General features: G+C 37.9%; 1 protein-coding gene across 1 annotated transcript in view; it reads right to left on the reverse strand.

The window, feature by feature from the left end:
* LOC137282594 (short stature homeobox protein 2-like) overlaps nt 1–17732 on the reverse strand; it is a 44324-nt gene that overhangs the window by 19037 nt on the left and 7555 nt on the right. Inside the window, exon 2 of the mRNA XM_067814366.1 lies at nt 10286–10473. Within this exon, the coding sequence (XP_067670467.1) occupies nt 10286–10473 (188 nt within the window). The remainder of the gene's footprint in view (nt 1–10285; nt 10474–17732) is intronic.

Here is a 17732-nt window from a genome sequence, read left to right on the forward strand (position 1 = left end):
ATGCATTCAAGGCCAGAGGTCACAACTACTTCGTCCGTAATGTTCTCGTGTTTAATAACCGATGTCACAACGTTATGACGGGCCGTCATCTTGATCAAATTTAGAAAATGAAACTCCACTTCACTGCTATTTACTGCCTGCCTGGCTTCGACCTCATATGGAAACCGCAGTATAATTGGCAAGATGACAGTGTAGGGAGTTTTTGACATAAATGGAATTTCGTCCTAGACAGAGTGGTCGTGCGCAGTATGGCGATTAAATTTCTGTCCCAGTAGTAAATTAGGTTCAATTACATCTTCAGAACACCTCGACAATAGGATAATGGAGAGGAGAGCATAAGACAATAATTGCACATCATGTATCTGGTGTAAATTAAATACAATTGATGAACATTGTAACGAATAGCCTTTCCGTAAGGCAGGACGCGTGCGAACGCATTGTAAGAGCTATCAATCAGGAACGTTTTTTTTTTTGCGAAATATGATTTGATTTCGATGGCGGGCTGTAAGTGAAAGATATGCTGTTGCCGAAGTCGCGTTTGCAATGGTGTCAATGACAAGCTCTGGTTACAGAAAAAAATGTGCAGTAAGTATTATGCCGGGCGAGGACGTCAAAAGGTTAGATAGTTTGTCTGAAAATATATGAGCGAAAATCGATCCATCAATTACACCACATGTTTGGTTAAACAAAACAAAAGTTTGAGTCTGTTTATTTGAAGACTGTTATATAACTGTGGAAATACCATGTAAAGTTCTTGTATATTATGATGCATCAGTTTACTTTGTCATTCATTCCGACGAACAAACTGAAAATTGAACTGTTTTGTATTTTACAAACACTGATTGTCTATTGTCAGGCAAATGTACAATCGGTAGCATAGGAGGATCCAGAGGAGGGTAGGGGTGGGGATAGGGGTGGGGGGTGGGGTGGGGTAGGGGGCGAGGGTTAATACAAGACCATTGGAAGGGTGCATCCCTCCTTTGTCAAGAGTGTCCCCCACCCAATCGCCATTCTAAAAAGGCTGTGCCCACAACGTGGTAGGTACAAGTTTTATAGCTTATACGTATACAAAACCTGTTTAACCGCCACCAATTATGGTCGTCTGCAACATTCAACCGTGAGCATACTCGAACATCACAATACGAATGGAGCATCACAGTGCTCACTAGAAGACCACCCTGCGCACTAGAACACCACCATTCACACTAGAAGATCACCCTGCACACTAGAAGACCATCATTCACATAATAATCCATGAAGAGGTAAGTGTTCCTTTGATGTCAGCCATGGTATCACAACGTATGATAAGACCAGGACTGCATCATGTCAGTTAATGCATTCCGACATGGAGATTACCTGAGTCCTTCATTAATCTTCGGAATCATGTATTCAACACGTCGCAAGGTTATACAGGATGGCGGATCTCCGGGAATAAGGTATATATTCCACTAAACTACACCTACAATGTTGGCAGTGTCTAATGCTCTTGTCCAACGTTGTTGACAGTGTCTACTGCACTTCTCCAACATTGCTGACAGTGTCTACTGCACTTCTCCAAAATTGTTGACAGTGTCTACTGCACTTCTCCAACATTGTTGACAGTGTTTGGTGCAACCTCTCCAACATTGTTGGTATGTGTGTACTGCGCAATGCCTAAAATGTTGGTTTGTTAGTTTTCTATATGGCACTTCTCCAACATTGTTGGTAGCGTCTACTGCATATGAAGTTGTGAGTTCTCATTGCAGTTCGCCAACTGCAATTAATTCCTGTTCATAGAAAGTGAATCTGTTTAATAGATATCAGTTCTAACCGAGTGACAGTACTTGTACAAAAGTATCCATGTCACTCAGTGCAAGCTTTTTTCAACAACATGGACTATGGCCTAGATCTCCGATGGTCACTTAGCGCAAAGGTAGCCATTCATTAACATTAGCTTGCCACTATCTTAGCGCAAAGGTAGCCATTCATTAACATTAGCTTGCCACTATCTTAGCGCTATAAGAGAGCACCGAAAATCTAGGCCCAGGCTATTTCTGCATATGTTGGACAAATTCTGTAGCTCTGAATCTCAGCCATAACTTTCATATCTCTGTATAATGTACATCTGACGTTGCTAAACAATCACAAGAGTACTAAACTGTTTTTTTTTCGTATATATTTGTGTAAAATCAAAATCGCACAACTACCATAAGTAATATTTGATAATGAATCTCCAGGGTTTAACTTGACAATGTACACACACTGCATGGAATGTGAACAGTTGTATTAATTACTAAACATGAAAACAAAGTTTTCGATTTTGACACTACACCATATGTGTGTAGTGTATTTGTGTAAAATGGTCTTCGTATTATAACTTATTCTTTCAATAACCCGGTGAATAACACCGCGAGTACACATTAATTAAACATGACCTTGTATGTGGCGATACCTTATTAGTTATGAACAGTTGCTGAGAAAAATAGTTTTGTCAAATATAAGCAGATTGTTTAATTTCAACAGTGGTTTAAAGCCTATACAGTAAAACGGAAGTTGCTTTATATTATTCAGGACATTCTTGTAGAAAATGATATTCGTGATTACATTTCAGTCACACGTTAAGCATATTTTTATTCGCTTTCAATAAACAGAAACAGTTCTGTATTTCTAAATCCGAGGTTTGGGTTCAACATCAGTCGCCATACAGTTGGAATATTGCCTAGCGAGGCGTGAAACAACCAACCAACCAACCAACTAATAACACTCAACATTGGACAAGTTTATCAACACATAAGGTCTATATTTTGAATTTTTTCACAAATAAACATGCATAAAATTTAATAATATTTTAGCGACGCAAACCAGAATTCCAATTACTCTTCTAAAAGAATTCAAAGCAAATATAAACACAACAATTACGGGTATATTCTTTGCGATAAATAAGTTATAAAATATTTCACATTTCACCTTTAACTTACTTTTTTCAGTATTAACTTACAACTGTAAACTATTCACTTGAAGTCAGAATACAATTTCATAAAAAGTCATTTTGATAATACGTAATTCAGTTACGATATATATGCAATTATTGATATGGTAGCTTTTTTTAAACAATAATTCAGTTAATGACATTTTTTATGAATTCTCCCTCCTCAATTCCACCGCCCCAGCAGCTAAATAATTCATAATTTATATTGAATAATTTTCACTTTTTAGCCATCTTTGTCTCGCTAACATGAACAAGATTTCCAAGGTAATCTATTTTGTGGGATAAAAAATCCCAATAAAACGTATCCAAAAAACGTGAATTTCATCAACCTGTTTGATATTTCATTTAATTAATTCAATTTGGAAAACCATGGACAGAACTTCGGCGATTTAACTACTGTCTTTACGAGACAAACAAATTATTAAAAACTCGTGGTGATATAGTTGATGAATTAAAAAAATATTAAAGATATAATTCTGGAGCCTAACGCGATACCATCTTACATGAAATACGTCCTCATATTCTATAATCCAATTACTCTCCTATGAGAAATTGAATTATTGTTAAAGCTTAAGGAAATGCAATTTACGCTAACGTTACAGATACCGAAGGTGATCTTGAGTGATACCGTATTCATTATAAAGTATAATTGATAAATATGAAAGATTAAAGAGGCTCTCCCTGACTCAGCCCGTTCTTATTCCCCGACGGTAGCATTCGTCGACAGTTATAAATATGGGAATAGAAGCTATACGTCTGTGCATGTCGGAAGGACTGGTTTAATATTCAAGAAACGTTGAAAATGGTACTACTGGGATACCGTGTATAGTTACAGACAAATGTGTAGGGATGCATTTTTATCCGCTGGCCGCTGAGAATATTGTGTACTTGCTTGCATTCATACGCTAGATTGATTGAAAGAAAATAAATATTTATTATGAAATATGTCTAATATTAGTTGTCTTTTCGTTATATTTAAGAAAAAAACCCCCAAACGTGCTTGCATTCATGCGTTGGATTGATTGAAAGAAAATAAATATTTATTATGAAATATGTCTAATATTAGTTGTCTTTTCGTTATAATTAAGAAAAAAACCCAAAAAAACAACAACATGAGTGTGTTTAATAAATATTTGTTTTAGGATTCATATTTTTAACTTTCCCGTTACTTTCTGAACTCGGACAACATAAACATGTATGAGTGAGTGTGACAATTTATTTTTGCAATACAAACCACTTAAATCTGGCTGCCCTGATGAAGGGATTTATTGAGTGAATTTGATTTTACGCCCCTTTTTTCAATATTCCAGCAATATCAAGGGGCAGCAGAAATGGCCTCACACATTGCACCCATGTGGTGAAACGGAAGAGCTACCCCACCGCCCCCAAGTGACGGGATGGCGACTGACAATGGGACTCTGGATGCAACACAGTAACATAGTGTGCCAGTAGGCTTTAGCAAATTATAGTTGAATGACCTGATATAACCTGGTTTTTATATTACGTTTTAGAGCAAATCAGACATGAAATAATAGTCTTCCCATTAATGGAGAGTAAGCACTATTGTGTTCGTTTTTCGTAATTATTTGATTAACCATCCCTCTCCACAAAATGTTAATTCTTTAATTATTCTAGGTAGTGCGGGTGAGATCACCAAGGATGAGTGATTATAATCGATCTCGGAACATTAGCATGACGTGCCGACACACTAACCACTGGGCTACCCATCCACCCGTTCTTTCATCGATGTGTTGTGGTGTCCGAAGACCCAATGTATCTGCAGAAAATTGTAGTCGACGTGAGTGGGTGCGTGAGTGGGTGCGTGAGTGGGTGAGAAAGTGAGTTGGTGAGTGGGTGGGTGAGAGAATTGGTTTTACATGTGTGCGTATCTAATGAGGGTGGGTTTCGCGTGCGTACGTGCGTGCGTGTCTTGTGAGTGAGTGAGTGAGTGAGTGGGTGGTGAGTTTTGTGTGTCGGTCTAATCCAGTTTGAAGCAAGTGGCCTCACCATTCCAGCTAAAGTAAACGATTGTCAGCATGAGGTATGCCCCACCTGGGTCACGATGACATCAGAAAGTCTCACAGCCAACCAATCTTCATCACTGCGCTCCCTTGACAACCGTGAGAACCTGGGAACCTATCCTTCATCGGAGTCCCAGCGGGAAGGGAATGTAATTAAATAACCTCGTAATGAGAAAATTCAATTATTGTGTATTTGTTTAATGGTGTAAGGATTGGTTACGCTAAATCTCCTGAAAACAATATTTTAAAATATCTGCCTTGTATATGCAGTTACTTAGAAAGTTACAGCCGTCGGGTTTATATTTATTCAAACAGATACATCACATTCAATGTGTTGTTTAAATAGCCATTTTCGGGGGAAAATATTGTGTGAACATGGACATCTAAACAGGTCTTCTCTTTAAAATGAAGTCTTCGTATTTGAATTTATATTTAAGTATTTGAAAAGATTCATCACGAACAACACTCTTTTTCTCGACAGGTCCGTGAAGGTCCCGGGGTAGAATAGGTCTTCAGCAATCCATGCTGGCCATAAAACGCGAATATGCTTATCGTAAGAGGCGACTGACGGGATCGGGTTGGTCAGGTTCGCTGACTTGGTTCCCCATTGTGCAGATCGATGCTCATGTTGTTGGTCACTAGATTGTCTGGTCCAGACTCGATTATTTATAGAGCGCCACCTTATGGCTGGAATATTACTGAGTGCAAGAAAACTAAACTCACTCACTCACTCACTTTTTTCGGTAATAGTCTTATGTACGTGTCTTGAAAGACCAAAGAGGAAGGTGTTCAGGTTTTCGAAGATTGTCTCGAATCCCAGATCCTTTTGATGTGTTTGAACGAAACAAAACTAACACAATATTTGAATAGCTACTATTATTGCTGCTATTTAACACAAAACAATAAATACGCTCATGAAAAATCACGTTTAAAGTCACTTTGAGATAAATTAGAATTTCAAACAAATTATCTAAACAATAATTCTAAACAATTGAGTTTTCAGAAAATCAAAGTTCTTACATCCGCCTATAAACTACACTACTCAAAATTTTAATGAGCTGCAGTTGATATAAAAAAACCCCGATCTTTATCACATGACTACGTTTAATATGCCAAGACCACGGGATTTGTTTCACATGACTACCGTTAATCATGGCACAACAGTTTAATTACATTCACGTGAAAGAATATTTATTTATTTATTTATTTATTTATTTATTTATTTATTTATTTATTTATTTATTTATTTATTTATTTATTTATTTAGAGTAGCATATGTTTGTCACAAATGTTCTAATAAGACAGAGATGCCTACGCCTAAACAAAACAATAACCAAATGCACTGCTTGACAAGAATCTGTATAGACGTCGCTTCACCGGAATGAAGACGTCGCTTCACCGGAATGAAGACGTCGCTCATCCATAACGTTTGTCCTTATCTGATTCACCAACTTCTAAACATGCCAGAAGTTATGTACTGCGTGTTCAAATGTTGATTGAAATATCAAAATGGAGAAATATGGTGCCCTAATTAGAATGAAGCGGGAAGAATTAAACATGCCCCAGAGCAGACCTAATCATTGGATCAAGACGCGATTTTCATCAGCGAACAAGAGTAAAAGAGCTGTTTTGACAATGTTAATCAAATATAAATGACTTAACAAAAGAAGGAAATGATAAGGGCATGGACTGCACGTGCTTATCTGATCGACACGTGCTAGTCACGTGTCGCTCACTCGCGCATGTGCGATCAAAGTATGACGTCCGGGAATGAAAGTCGAAACGACAAATTTCCCATGAAATGATTTCCTGCTCAAATTTCGCCACGCAGCAGTTACTCCCCTTTGAGCCTCATTATCATTTTAACCTGTCTGAATATTTATGGCGATGTTCGTTTTCGTATTTTTAACACACGTAATCATATAACATGTGTGCTAACTACATGACTCTTGGTGTATGTCGCGAGTTTCACCACTGAAGTCATATTACGACGAATATTGTATCAGGAAATTTATAGACAAATTCCTCCTCTCATTAGTATCTAATATATATTGTATGTGAGTAATTCCATTTGTTTACAGTAATTCCACTGTTTTGCCATAGTATAACTGAAGACTTAACAAATGTTCATAACGTTTCGCAAGCTTTCTGCTAAAATGACTGGTAGGTCACATTTAAAGACAACACATTACCTTTGACCTTCAAATCTGTGTCTTATCTTATTCAAAATTGCGAAAACACTGATACTACATTCTAAAGTGACACACAAGACAGTATACGCACTTATTTGGTGGTGGCAAATAATAAACAAATAAGATTTGTTGCATTCTGTGGTAGCATAGGTTTCAAGCTGGTTTTGATAACGTTTGCAGATGTTTGATCAAACGTTTTTAAAAATGAATTCAGTTTAAAAATCAGTTAAAAATCAATTAGGTAAACTACGTTTTTAACAAGAACGTGTTTGACGAACTGTTTTGAGCTCAGGTCCCGATGTCTTTAAACATTTTTTGACTTCAGTGAAACTTTTCACTCACATTTGAGAAAACGCCTCTCCCAGAATAAACTGAAATCAACATTTAACTCAAACGTTGCAGACAATTTAAGTTTGGTAGGTTACTTGAGCTGTTTTGGCTTTTTGGTTTTAGAAATACAATGGAGTTAGAAATTAAGCTGCTTCAAATTGTCAAAATGAGTTTAAAATTTGCGGTTGTTAGGTTGTTTAAAATATCAGGCCCTGGTGTCTTGCATACATGTGGTTCAGCCTAAATACGAAAATCAAAATGCAGTTATAAATCCTCTGAGTTCATTATAACGTAACATTACTGTACTATCGTTTGCCCCAGTTTAATTAGAACGTCGTGTCGGAGCTTCGTCTTGGTATTGCTTATAATTAGAACAATGACTTGTCATACAGGACATTTGGTTATTTGGAAATTTATAACAAGAACGAACGAACTGGTGGGGTGTCACGATGCACCACATTTCCTGCTTGAAACATATTGTGAAGAAGTGACACTAACGTATGTTCTTGTTGATTCAAGGCTGTCCTATGTTCTTCCTCAAATCACATGGACCCCTTTCCAGGCACTTTCCTCGTAAAATAATTAGCATATACGTGTTTATATATTTTAGATACACCTTTATGGCTGTTCTTAAAACCAGGGAGCCTATATAGAGGTATTGTAGAGTATCCCTGTTTTAACTAAGACCGAGTGAACGTTCAAAGCAAATCTACGCTATAAGTAAACGCCCTCAAACACAACACTTTCATCCGCTCGTCGATATGCCTGCAATTGCGGCTTGAGATTCTCCGTGAAATAAATACCCTCTAAAAAACTAAATAAAGTAAACTGAGAATTTCAAACTTTAACTTATTACCCACGAATGTATCTAATTTAAAAAATACTACTTCCCCAAGACTAATCCTAACCCAAGGCCGCCATCTTTATTTTCGGCTGGATTAAGGCTCGCAGACAGGGCCAGTTGTCCTCTATTTACTGACCGCTCCCTCTGCTTTTCAAGGAGACACTTAATCTGCGAACCTTACGATTAATCAAATTATACTCAGGCCTTATTGCCTTCTTCGTGTCAATTGACTGGAATAATTTCCCCATTTAACAGGGCATTTCGGGAGCTGCTGAGTTTCTGACACAGATGGACAATAATAGTCGGCTTCCGCCTTTGGAGGAGATGCGATGTAGCCATTGTTTTCGCAATAATAGAGTCGAGTGGTAGCAGCGTCTCCCATCCAAAGTCCTTCAGATATTTCAGTTTGTATCATTATTTTTTATGGAGAAAGAAAGGAAAGTCTAATTTCCTTTCTTTAGGTTTAAAAAATGATTATTTGATGAAGCTCGTGATTGTTTAGAAGAAGGGCGAATCCTACACGGTGCTATAAGTGGTTGGTGAATTGACTTAAATGAGCCTTGGTTTTGCCGCTTCGCCGGTTTTGTTTAATGCAGTCTGAGTGTTTGTACACATGATCAGACTAATGATGTTATTATAAAAGTGTAGATTCGTGATTTAAACTATCATGACTATTAGATGATTCTGATTGCTCAAGTGCGTTTAAAATTGTTTAATATTATGACCGATTTGAATCATCTCTGATGTTGACGCTATTGTGGTGAAGTAGGGTAATAATAGAGTCCTTCTGTCTGTGGAATAAAAGTCATATAATACTGACTAGTGGCTTTGTGTTTGCTGACATCACCTAGTACAGTATTACCTACAGCTACTGATGTTAAAACTAGCCGTTAAAGGCTACTAGCGTTAATAGTGGTGCGACCCTGCTAGGAACGCTGTAGGTCCCCATTATCCCTAAAAAGGTGTTTTAGTGTTCTTTGTTATTTGACTTCAGTACCCTGGTTTTCATTCATAAGGCGGAATCTCAGGTTTCTTTTAAACAAGTGATGTACCTGAACTGTTTTACGGTGAACATGGCTCGCCTCTTTAAACAACTAACTCTTTGGAACTGAGATAAGGAAGCTTTATTGTCTGGATTATACAAATTAGATTATCTATTTATAGTTTTGGTTATGCTGAAATTTGTAAATTGATAGTGTTTTTGAAAGTGTAGCCTGACGAGTTAGTGTGTGTTTCGGTATAATTTTAGGCAGCTCTAGACAAGCAAAAACATGACAGGAAAGCTTTGAAATTGTCTTCACACACTGCACCCATGTGGCGGATCGAACCCGGTCCCGCGTGACGAGTGGAGCCTTCAACCGCTAGGCTACCCGATCAGGTTTGAAGTGTTAAGGGTCAGGAGTACCGTTCAAATAGTAATGAGTAAAATGACTGAATTATGATTCAACAATTTTGTGGCGGTAGTTTTATTATTTTGTCTTTATTGACATTTTGTGAAGTTTGAGTAGCCCAAATGTTAGAGTCTTAGCTCATCACAAGCAGATCCGGGTTCGGGTCCCCTCGCCCCCGCGCTGATATAGATGGAAAATTGCTCTCACTTAGTTGGTGAGTTCTATTCTAGAAGAAACCATCTTTTTGATTTCAAATTCCACAGAAAGAAGAATATCGCATAATTAAATGAAATACAAAGGCAAAATCATCAGGGATAAAAAGGTAAGACGCTGGTTAGAATTGATATTCAACAATCGATGATATAATTGATGAAAACTATCGTATCCCATCGCAGACCGGTGCTCATGATATCAATCAGTGATTTTATCCAGAACCGATTATTTTCGGACCGCTGACATATTGCTGGAATATTGTAAAGAGCACCGCCAAAGACAAATAGTATTTGTTTCAGAGTACCTGAGATAAATGGCCCACTCACCTGAACCCGTGCCTCTGAGAGTCCAAGTCTCTGACTGAGTTCTTCTCTCATGAAGGCGTCGGGATAATGAGTCTCGTCAAAAAGACGTTCCAACTCGTTCAATTGCTCCAAGGTGAAGTTTGTTCTGCTTCGTCTCTGTTTGACTTTAGGGGAACCCTCTTCCTCTTTCTCCTTTCCATCTTTCAAATCTGAAAACAAAGCGGCATCTTTGAAATGTAAATAAATAAGCCCTTACGATATTGACATGTGAGTGAATGGGAGTTTACACCGCTTTTAGCAATGTTCCACCAATATCACGCACAGCAGACACGGGCTACACAGATTGTACCCGTCAGGGGTATCGAACCCGGGTCTTCATCGCGAGGAGCGGACGCTTTAACCACTAGGCTACCCCACCGACCGTGGCTGTAAGAGACGATACAGTGGATCAGATGGCTTGGCGACGTGGTTGACTGCATTACGTCTTACTCCGACAGCATAGATCGTTGCTCATAATATCAATCACTAGCTCCCATGTGGGAAATCGAACCCAGCTCTTTAACCGCTTGCCTACCCCAACACCTGATACCGTCTAAGATATATCTGGCAAAAGGAAAGCCCATGAACAAGTCTGGACCAGACAATCACGTGATCACCAGCATGAGCATCAATCTGCGCAATTGCGAACCGATGACATGTGTCAACCAAGTCAGCAAGTCTGACAATTCGATACCGTTAGTCGCCTCTTACGACAAGCACAGTCACCATTTATGGCAAGCATGGGTTGATGAAGGCTTACTCTATTCCGTACCTTCAAGGGTCATGACCTTGATTTTGTTCATGATTCACTATGAAGTGGTGACAACACCAGGTGTTCGTGGATAGGTGATAGTGCCCTACTGCCTGTGCCAAAGATCACAAACACAAGCTAAGGCAAGTCAGTATGAACGTATAATACAGACTATCTAAGGTTAGCAAAGGAACTTCAGTATTTGTTATATAAACTGTATATGTCGATGTATTTAAACACTGAGTAGGCGTAGTACTTTCCTAAAATTCATTTATTACATCACTGATAATAATATATGTACAAAAAGGTTTGTGTTTCCGGTTTGGCGTCATGTGTGTACTGTATTTCTGCACCTACGTTTGTCTAATAAATCACGAAATATGTTTTCTACTAACTCTGCTTGCCGAAGTAATAATTGACCGTTAATGTTTAATTGTTTAAATATGGAAATAATGTGAAAACGGTGCGAGTGAATCTTTTAAAGACTTTGATTTGGTTAAATTGACATAAGCGCAACAAACGCGTAAAAATTCAGGTGTGTTGATTCAACTTGGTGCTTACCAACAAACACTGTATTTTCATCTGTCAGTCAATAAATTGAAATATTTCAACGATTATGATTATTTGGAATCAACATATCGCGATACTTATATATACATTTATTCTTGCTCAAATTTTTGAAAGACAATTAAACCATTTCGATTTGCAGAAAAATGAGAGCCCATTGTATGATTTTGAGCTTCCATTAAAGTTATAAATCCAGGTGCTCCCGAAAAGTGAGTTTATCCTTCTTCACCGACTAATATTTAATATCAACGCTAACTTGACACGTGTCATCGTATCCTATCTGCTTAAACCGATGCTCATGCTGTTGAGCACTGGATTGTCTGGTCCAGACTATTACTTACAGACAACCGCCATATAGCTGAATTTTGCTGAGAGAGGCGTTAAACAACTAACCTAAACCAAACATCGCCAAAGAATAATCAGGTCTATATTGTCAATCGCAAAAAAATCCATTCAGCGTTGAAATCTGTGTAATTGAATCACTGCAGGACACCAGAGTGGACAACGGTAAAATAACTGAAACTTGCTTTAAACCGTTTCTGCAAGCAAAACAATCGGGCTTTAATGCAACTGACTGAAATCTATTTAATCCACCAAAGCTGCGTTCAGTCCACATGCCCGATATAGTCTTTCACCTACACGAGAAACAATCTCCGACAGTTTGATAGCAGAACACCCATGAGCAATTGTGCTTGTAATCACGCGTTTAATATTTCATAAACTAACAATATGAGAAGCGTGTGTTGCATTGGACTTGACAAGCTGCACATTACACAATATAACAGCAACTGCACGATGTGGCGCTGTCACTGTCAGTCTATAGCATGTGCCATTTATCAAACTGGATACCAACTAGATCGCGTCGCGTCATGACTAACATATGGAAGACAGTCTGCATTTTCGTACCATGTATATTTGAACATTGCTTCATTTGCAAGTGAATTTTGTTATGAGATCTTTCTTTTGTTCCTTTATTCGTTTTGAAATCCGGTCGTTTTCCTCGACAAAGATCATTGTTTAATGTCCTCTTCAATTTCTTAACATTTTGAAATAAATAAATAAATAAATAAATAAATAAATAAATAAATAAATAAATAAATAAATAAATAAATAAATAAATAAATAAATAAATAAATAAATAGTTTTGATGCCAACTTGACCCATTTCCTTGGTTTTTGAAAATAACTGTACAAGATAGGCGTTGGAAATAGGAGAAGAAGTTTTACTTGTGAAACGTTTTTCCGACAAATTTTATATATTTGAAATATGTGTAAAACCAACGTCAAATCCATGGGCCTTTAGAAACAGCCATGAAATATCTAAATAGAAAACTGAAAATCACTTATGTCACCAGGTGCACGCGGAAAGGAAAGGATGCTCTACTGGTAGAATCTGTTATGGACAGGTTCGTCTCTTTACTGTACTTGTGATCTCAGTAGCGTAATCCAGAAAGTATATGTAATGCACTTACATCGTAGATTCTTGCAATTGTGAAGTGGTGCAAACAGACACTGTTTGCTTGGGCGAATTCTGATTCACAGACAGACAGAGAGACACACAGACAGACACACAGACAGACAGACAGACAGGCAGACAGACAGAGCTTGTCCAGTCACAAAGGCCATACGGTCAAACTATAATCCCTATTAAAAAACGATTAAATATCACTCAACCTTTGCATTTATTTTACCATGAGCATGTCTAAAACACCAAAGTTCATATTAAATGATTCCAGTCAAAGATATTACAGTTTAAAACTTGATATAATGTTTAAAGTGCTTCTCAGGTCTGACTAACGCTCACCTATGAGCAACACATGAGATTCGTCTTCAATGAAACGTCCACCACTTCCTATGCAATATTTATTCCGATTCCCTACTGTGTACAGAAATGTCACAACAAAAGAAAATGTTGCTCTTTTTGTCCCACTCCTGAGCTAATAATTGTTTTTGACAGTCGACACCTCTGGTCTGACATAAATTCTGATGGGATATATTGATACACAAAACACAAGAAAAACTATGAATAAAAATCCATAACGAAACGGTACGTCCTGAAAAAACGACTGTTTATATCCTACAATCGTTTGAAAAAACGCCAAGGCGGTTAATGTCCCTCCTCGAAAGTAAGTAACAGTTTACTTGGTATCAGTTTATTTGAAACCATTCCAAAATATAAAATGAAGTCCAGCTCAAGGTCAGGGATTGACCTATCAACACGCTCCCCCACCCCTTCCACAGAGAGCCAGTGCGAATCAAAGTCCACTTTTGTTTTTTTTTCAAAAATCCGTTTGAAATTCTACCCCACAACCGACACACGTAACGCTAAAATTAGATCGGTATAACTGTCTGGCTTGCCGTTGTACCACAAACTGCCCGTCTGATCGCGGGGTGACATAGCGACGTGCGTCAAGCTTAACTGTAAGAGACGTGCGCAACGTCTGCGGTGCGCATGTTGACAGGACGCTGTCACAAGGGAGACAATTACCCGTATACAAGTTGAAACCCGCGTGTGAAGAGAATTTTAGCCTAAGTGAAAATCATATTCAATCAGTTGGATACACTCGCCGTTAGTCGGAATGGGCGACAGCTACAATGCTGAAGTGTTATGTAAAATCAATTACGATGATACATCGCTCGATGAAAGCTGGGCTAGAGTAACGTACCGAGCAAGGTCCGAGCTCGCCACGCCATTCCCAAGTCAACCGTGGTTAGAGAACAGGAGATCATATGAAATGTATCCATGTCTCTTGCAATTTGCGATAACAGCTTTTGTTTTTGACTTGGGCTTGAAATTTGAGCTTTATTTGTTATTAAATGATAGAGACGAGAAAAAGTGAGAATTCCGTAATTTGATTTCGCTCTCGAAAGAGACGATAGCCGAGCTGGCTGGAATTTCATTATTTCGTTCTATTGGATTTGTAATTTTCGTGATTGCTTTACATAGAACACAGTTGTGTAGAAATAAGAGTTATGTAGTCGCGGGCAAATCAAGGGAAATACGATTAAAACACCCACCAATATTTCAGCTTGAGAGATCACCGAGGGAGCTTGGCTAAAGATTCGTTTCGTCCCATTAGATATTAAAGAAAATGTCAGTAATTGTACATTTGCTGTTCGTCGAACAAATTCTTTTAAGATGTTTTGTCAACATTACATAAGTTAATCATTGGAAATGTTTATCAAATTTTAGTAAAACTCTGTCTTTTAACATTTTAAAATTAAATCTGACATCAAAAGGTTTCTAGTGTTTGTTACGAACATAACAAATCTGTTCTTGAGAGATATTTAAAACCATCACATAACAATACATCGCAAAGCTGCAGGGATAATTCAGTTAGGGAGTTTTGTATTCTGATTTCTAAGTTTATTGCATTTATTTTCGCTTTAATGTCTTACCTTCGGTCCGTTGTATTATTTACTAAATGCTTTTATGTGAGACTAAATTTTCTGTCGGTAACTTTGTATAGCACTCGTTGTTTTGACTTGGTTTGGTAAATTATAAAGTTATTTTACAAATTTAAATATTGCCAAATGTTTATTGCCAACGAACTGACAGAACACTGAGGAAATTGATGCGCCGTTAGTTGGATAGATAGATAGATAGATAGATAGATAGATGGATGGATGGATGGATGGATAGATAGAGAGATAGATTTTATCAAGCCTGTCCTGCTATACCACAAACACGGTCTCCAAGCTGGAACACTCATGCTTACAATATTGTTGTTGCTGTTGTTGTTGTTGCTGCTGCTGCTGTTGTTGTTGTTCGTGTGACCAAAACACATTAGACTGTCTATAAAGCCACAATTGCTGCAATTCTGTATTCAAGAATGAATGTCAGAATGTCAAGCAATTGCCATCACTGCCCCAAAGCTTTAGAATTGTAACACAACACTACTTTAATTTCAGAATTTATTCATACGCGTGCTATGGCAGTTTTAACATTAGAGAATCTGTCCTCTTACGACATAGTTCTAAAAACTACACAAATCTCATCATTACGAGGTATTAATCTTGGCAGAAATTCTGTCGATTCAAACTACAATAAAAATGACAGGCATTAGAAACCAGACTTTCTTGTGACATTAAATCTTCTTCCATTGTACACTCAGACAGAACGTGATGTAACATGATGATATATCTGAGTTATATCTGTGTTTTCCACTATCAGTGTCACGACAAGAAATAATTAAATCTAAAGTCTCCAGGCAATTCATAAAGACCAATATAAAATATCTGCATCAATTATTTCTATCGCAATGTATATTTACAACAAAACTCTTTACGTAATCATACGACATGACCCAAAAATTCGATCGAGACTGTATCACAACCACGTGTTCATGAATCAATATCAGATAGAGGTGATAAAACGTGTTTTATGCCTCCCGGCATAAACACATGCAACGGCAGGTCACTTTTTGTAGATTTTGAATTGGCACTAATGGCAGTTCGTACCTAAACGTCGGTTGTCAGTTGGACAATGATACAATGGGCTCACAGTACACACGTGTAGGGAGTTTTCGTTATATTTACACTTAGTATATTGCTCCATACCATGTACGGAGTCAGCCAAGCGTTGACAAGTGAAACCAAGAAGTATGCAAGAACTAAATTTTGAGAAAATGTGGATTAACAGAAAATCAATTCCTGCTGATAATCAACGATATCGATCAGTCGATCATGTTCGTATTCATTTAAAACGCCCCGCCATCTGTTATCAACTGCGAAATATAATATATCTGAGTCATAATTTTCTTGCTGACACTTGAAGATAGATAGATCATTAAATGAATGCCACATGTAGTGGAATTTGTTGAAAATATGTACAACTAAGTTAACCCTAATTAGTTTACTCTACTGTGTTCCTTTGATTCATGCCGCACCGTGTGTAAACGTGTAGAAACAACATCAGTTCAGAGGGATAATTGCCCACACAAGGTAGGTGAATATCGAGTTTCTTAGAAAATATCGAGTTAAAAGGGATATTTTGTTTGTTTAGGCCATGAAATTATATCGACATATCCCAAATTTCGAGATATCGGTGGGGTAGCCTTGTGGTTAAAGCGTTCGCTCGTCACGCCGAAGACCCGGGTTCGATTCCCCTACATGGGCACAATGTGTGAAGCCCATTTCTGGCGTCCCCCGCCGTGATATTCCTGGAATATTGCTAAAAAGCTGTCAATTTACTGTCAATTTACGTAAAGAATTTGCCAACCATCAGTGATCTTCATCATTTATTGAACTCATGACAATGATCTTCTTCAACGTTCGGAATACATGTCACAACACACCAGTTCATGTTTAAACAATCATTTCAAACAATACGGAATATTTTGAAAAAAATAGTTCAGAACAGTTGCCTGAAGTTTATGTCTATATTTACAAAAATGAGTCTAAACCTCTGGTGGGAAGTATATATATGCTATACCAAAATGTTCACAGCATGTTCACCAAAAGCCTTTGTCTACCAATAACAAGTTATGTATCACAAGACCACAGAGGAACTATGCAGGCATTGTTTCTACGTATCATTGTTCAGTACTGCGTCGTAGCAAAGCACGCCTACCATAACCTGCACTTTAACACGCAAATTAATTTGAAATTGAATCCCATAATAAGCAATACACGCTTTCTCTACACGAACACTGTAATGATGAAACTCCGAATCGTCAACTCATGCTGAGTAAAGTTTGGTTATGAAATGAAGCATGGGTAACAAACGCGTTCCCTCACTGTTGGACAACGCTGCCGGTGTCCTTGTCAGTACGTGAGATATTACATGAGATACTACACAGCGTCGTTTGTGCACAAAGAACCTAGTAATAGTAAATGTTATCAGGACACTTTAGTGGTTAATGGAAAGTGATTTTTAAATCGTTGTTAACTCTCAGTGTGTAGCAAACTGATCGCGTCTTTTGCAGGCACTGACATTAAATGGAGGGCTGGAACTCCATACCCAGCAGGGCGTACAGCGTTTGGAGCGATCTGGAGTTTGAATGTATACTGAGGGGAAAAAATAAGGGAACACGGCTTGATGGCAGTGTTCCTTTATTTATTCTTAGATTTCCTCCCACAGTGCTATTCAAGGCTGATGATGCAAACCGGA

Source organism: Haliotis asinina, chromosome 4 (genome assembly GCF_037392515.1).
Source record: "Haliotis asinina isolate JCU_RB_2024 chromosome 4, JCU_Hal_asi_v2, whole genome shotgun sequence".
Lineage (NCBI taxonomy): Eukaryota > Metazoa > Mollusca > Gastropoda > Lepetellida > Haliotidae > Haliotis > Haliotis asinina.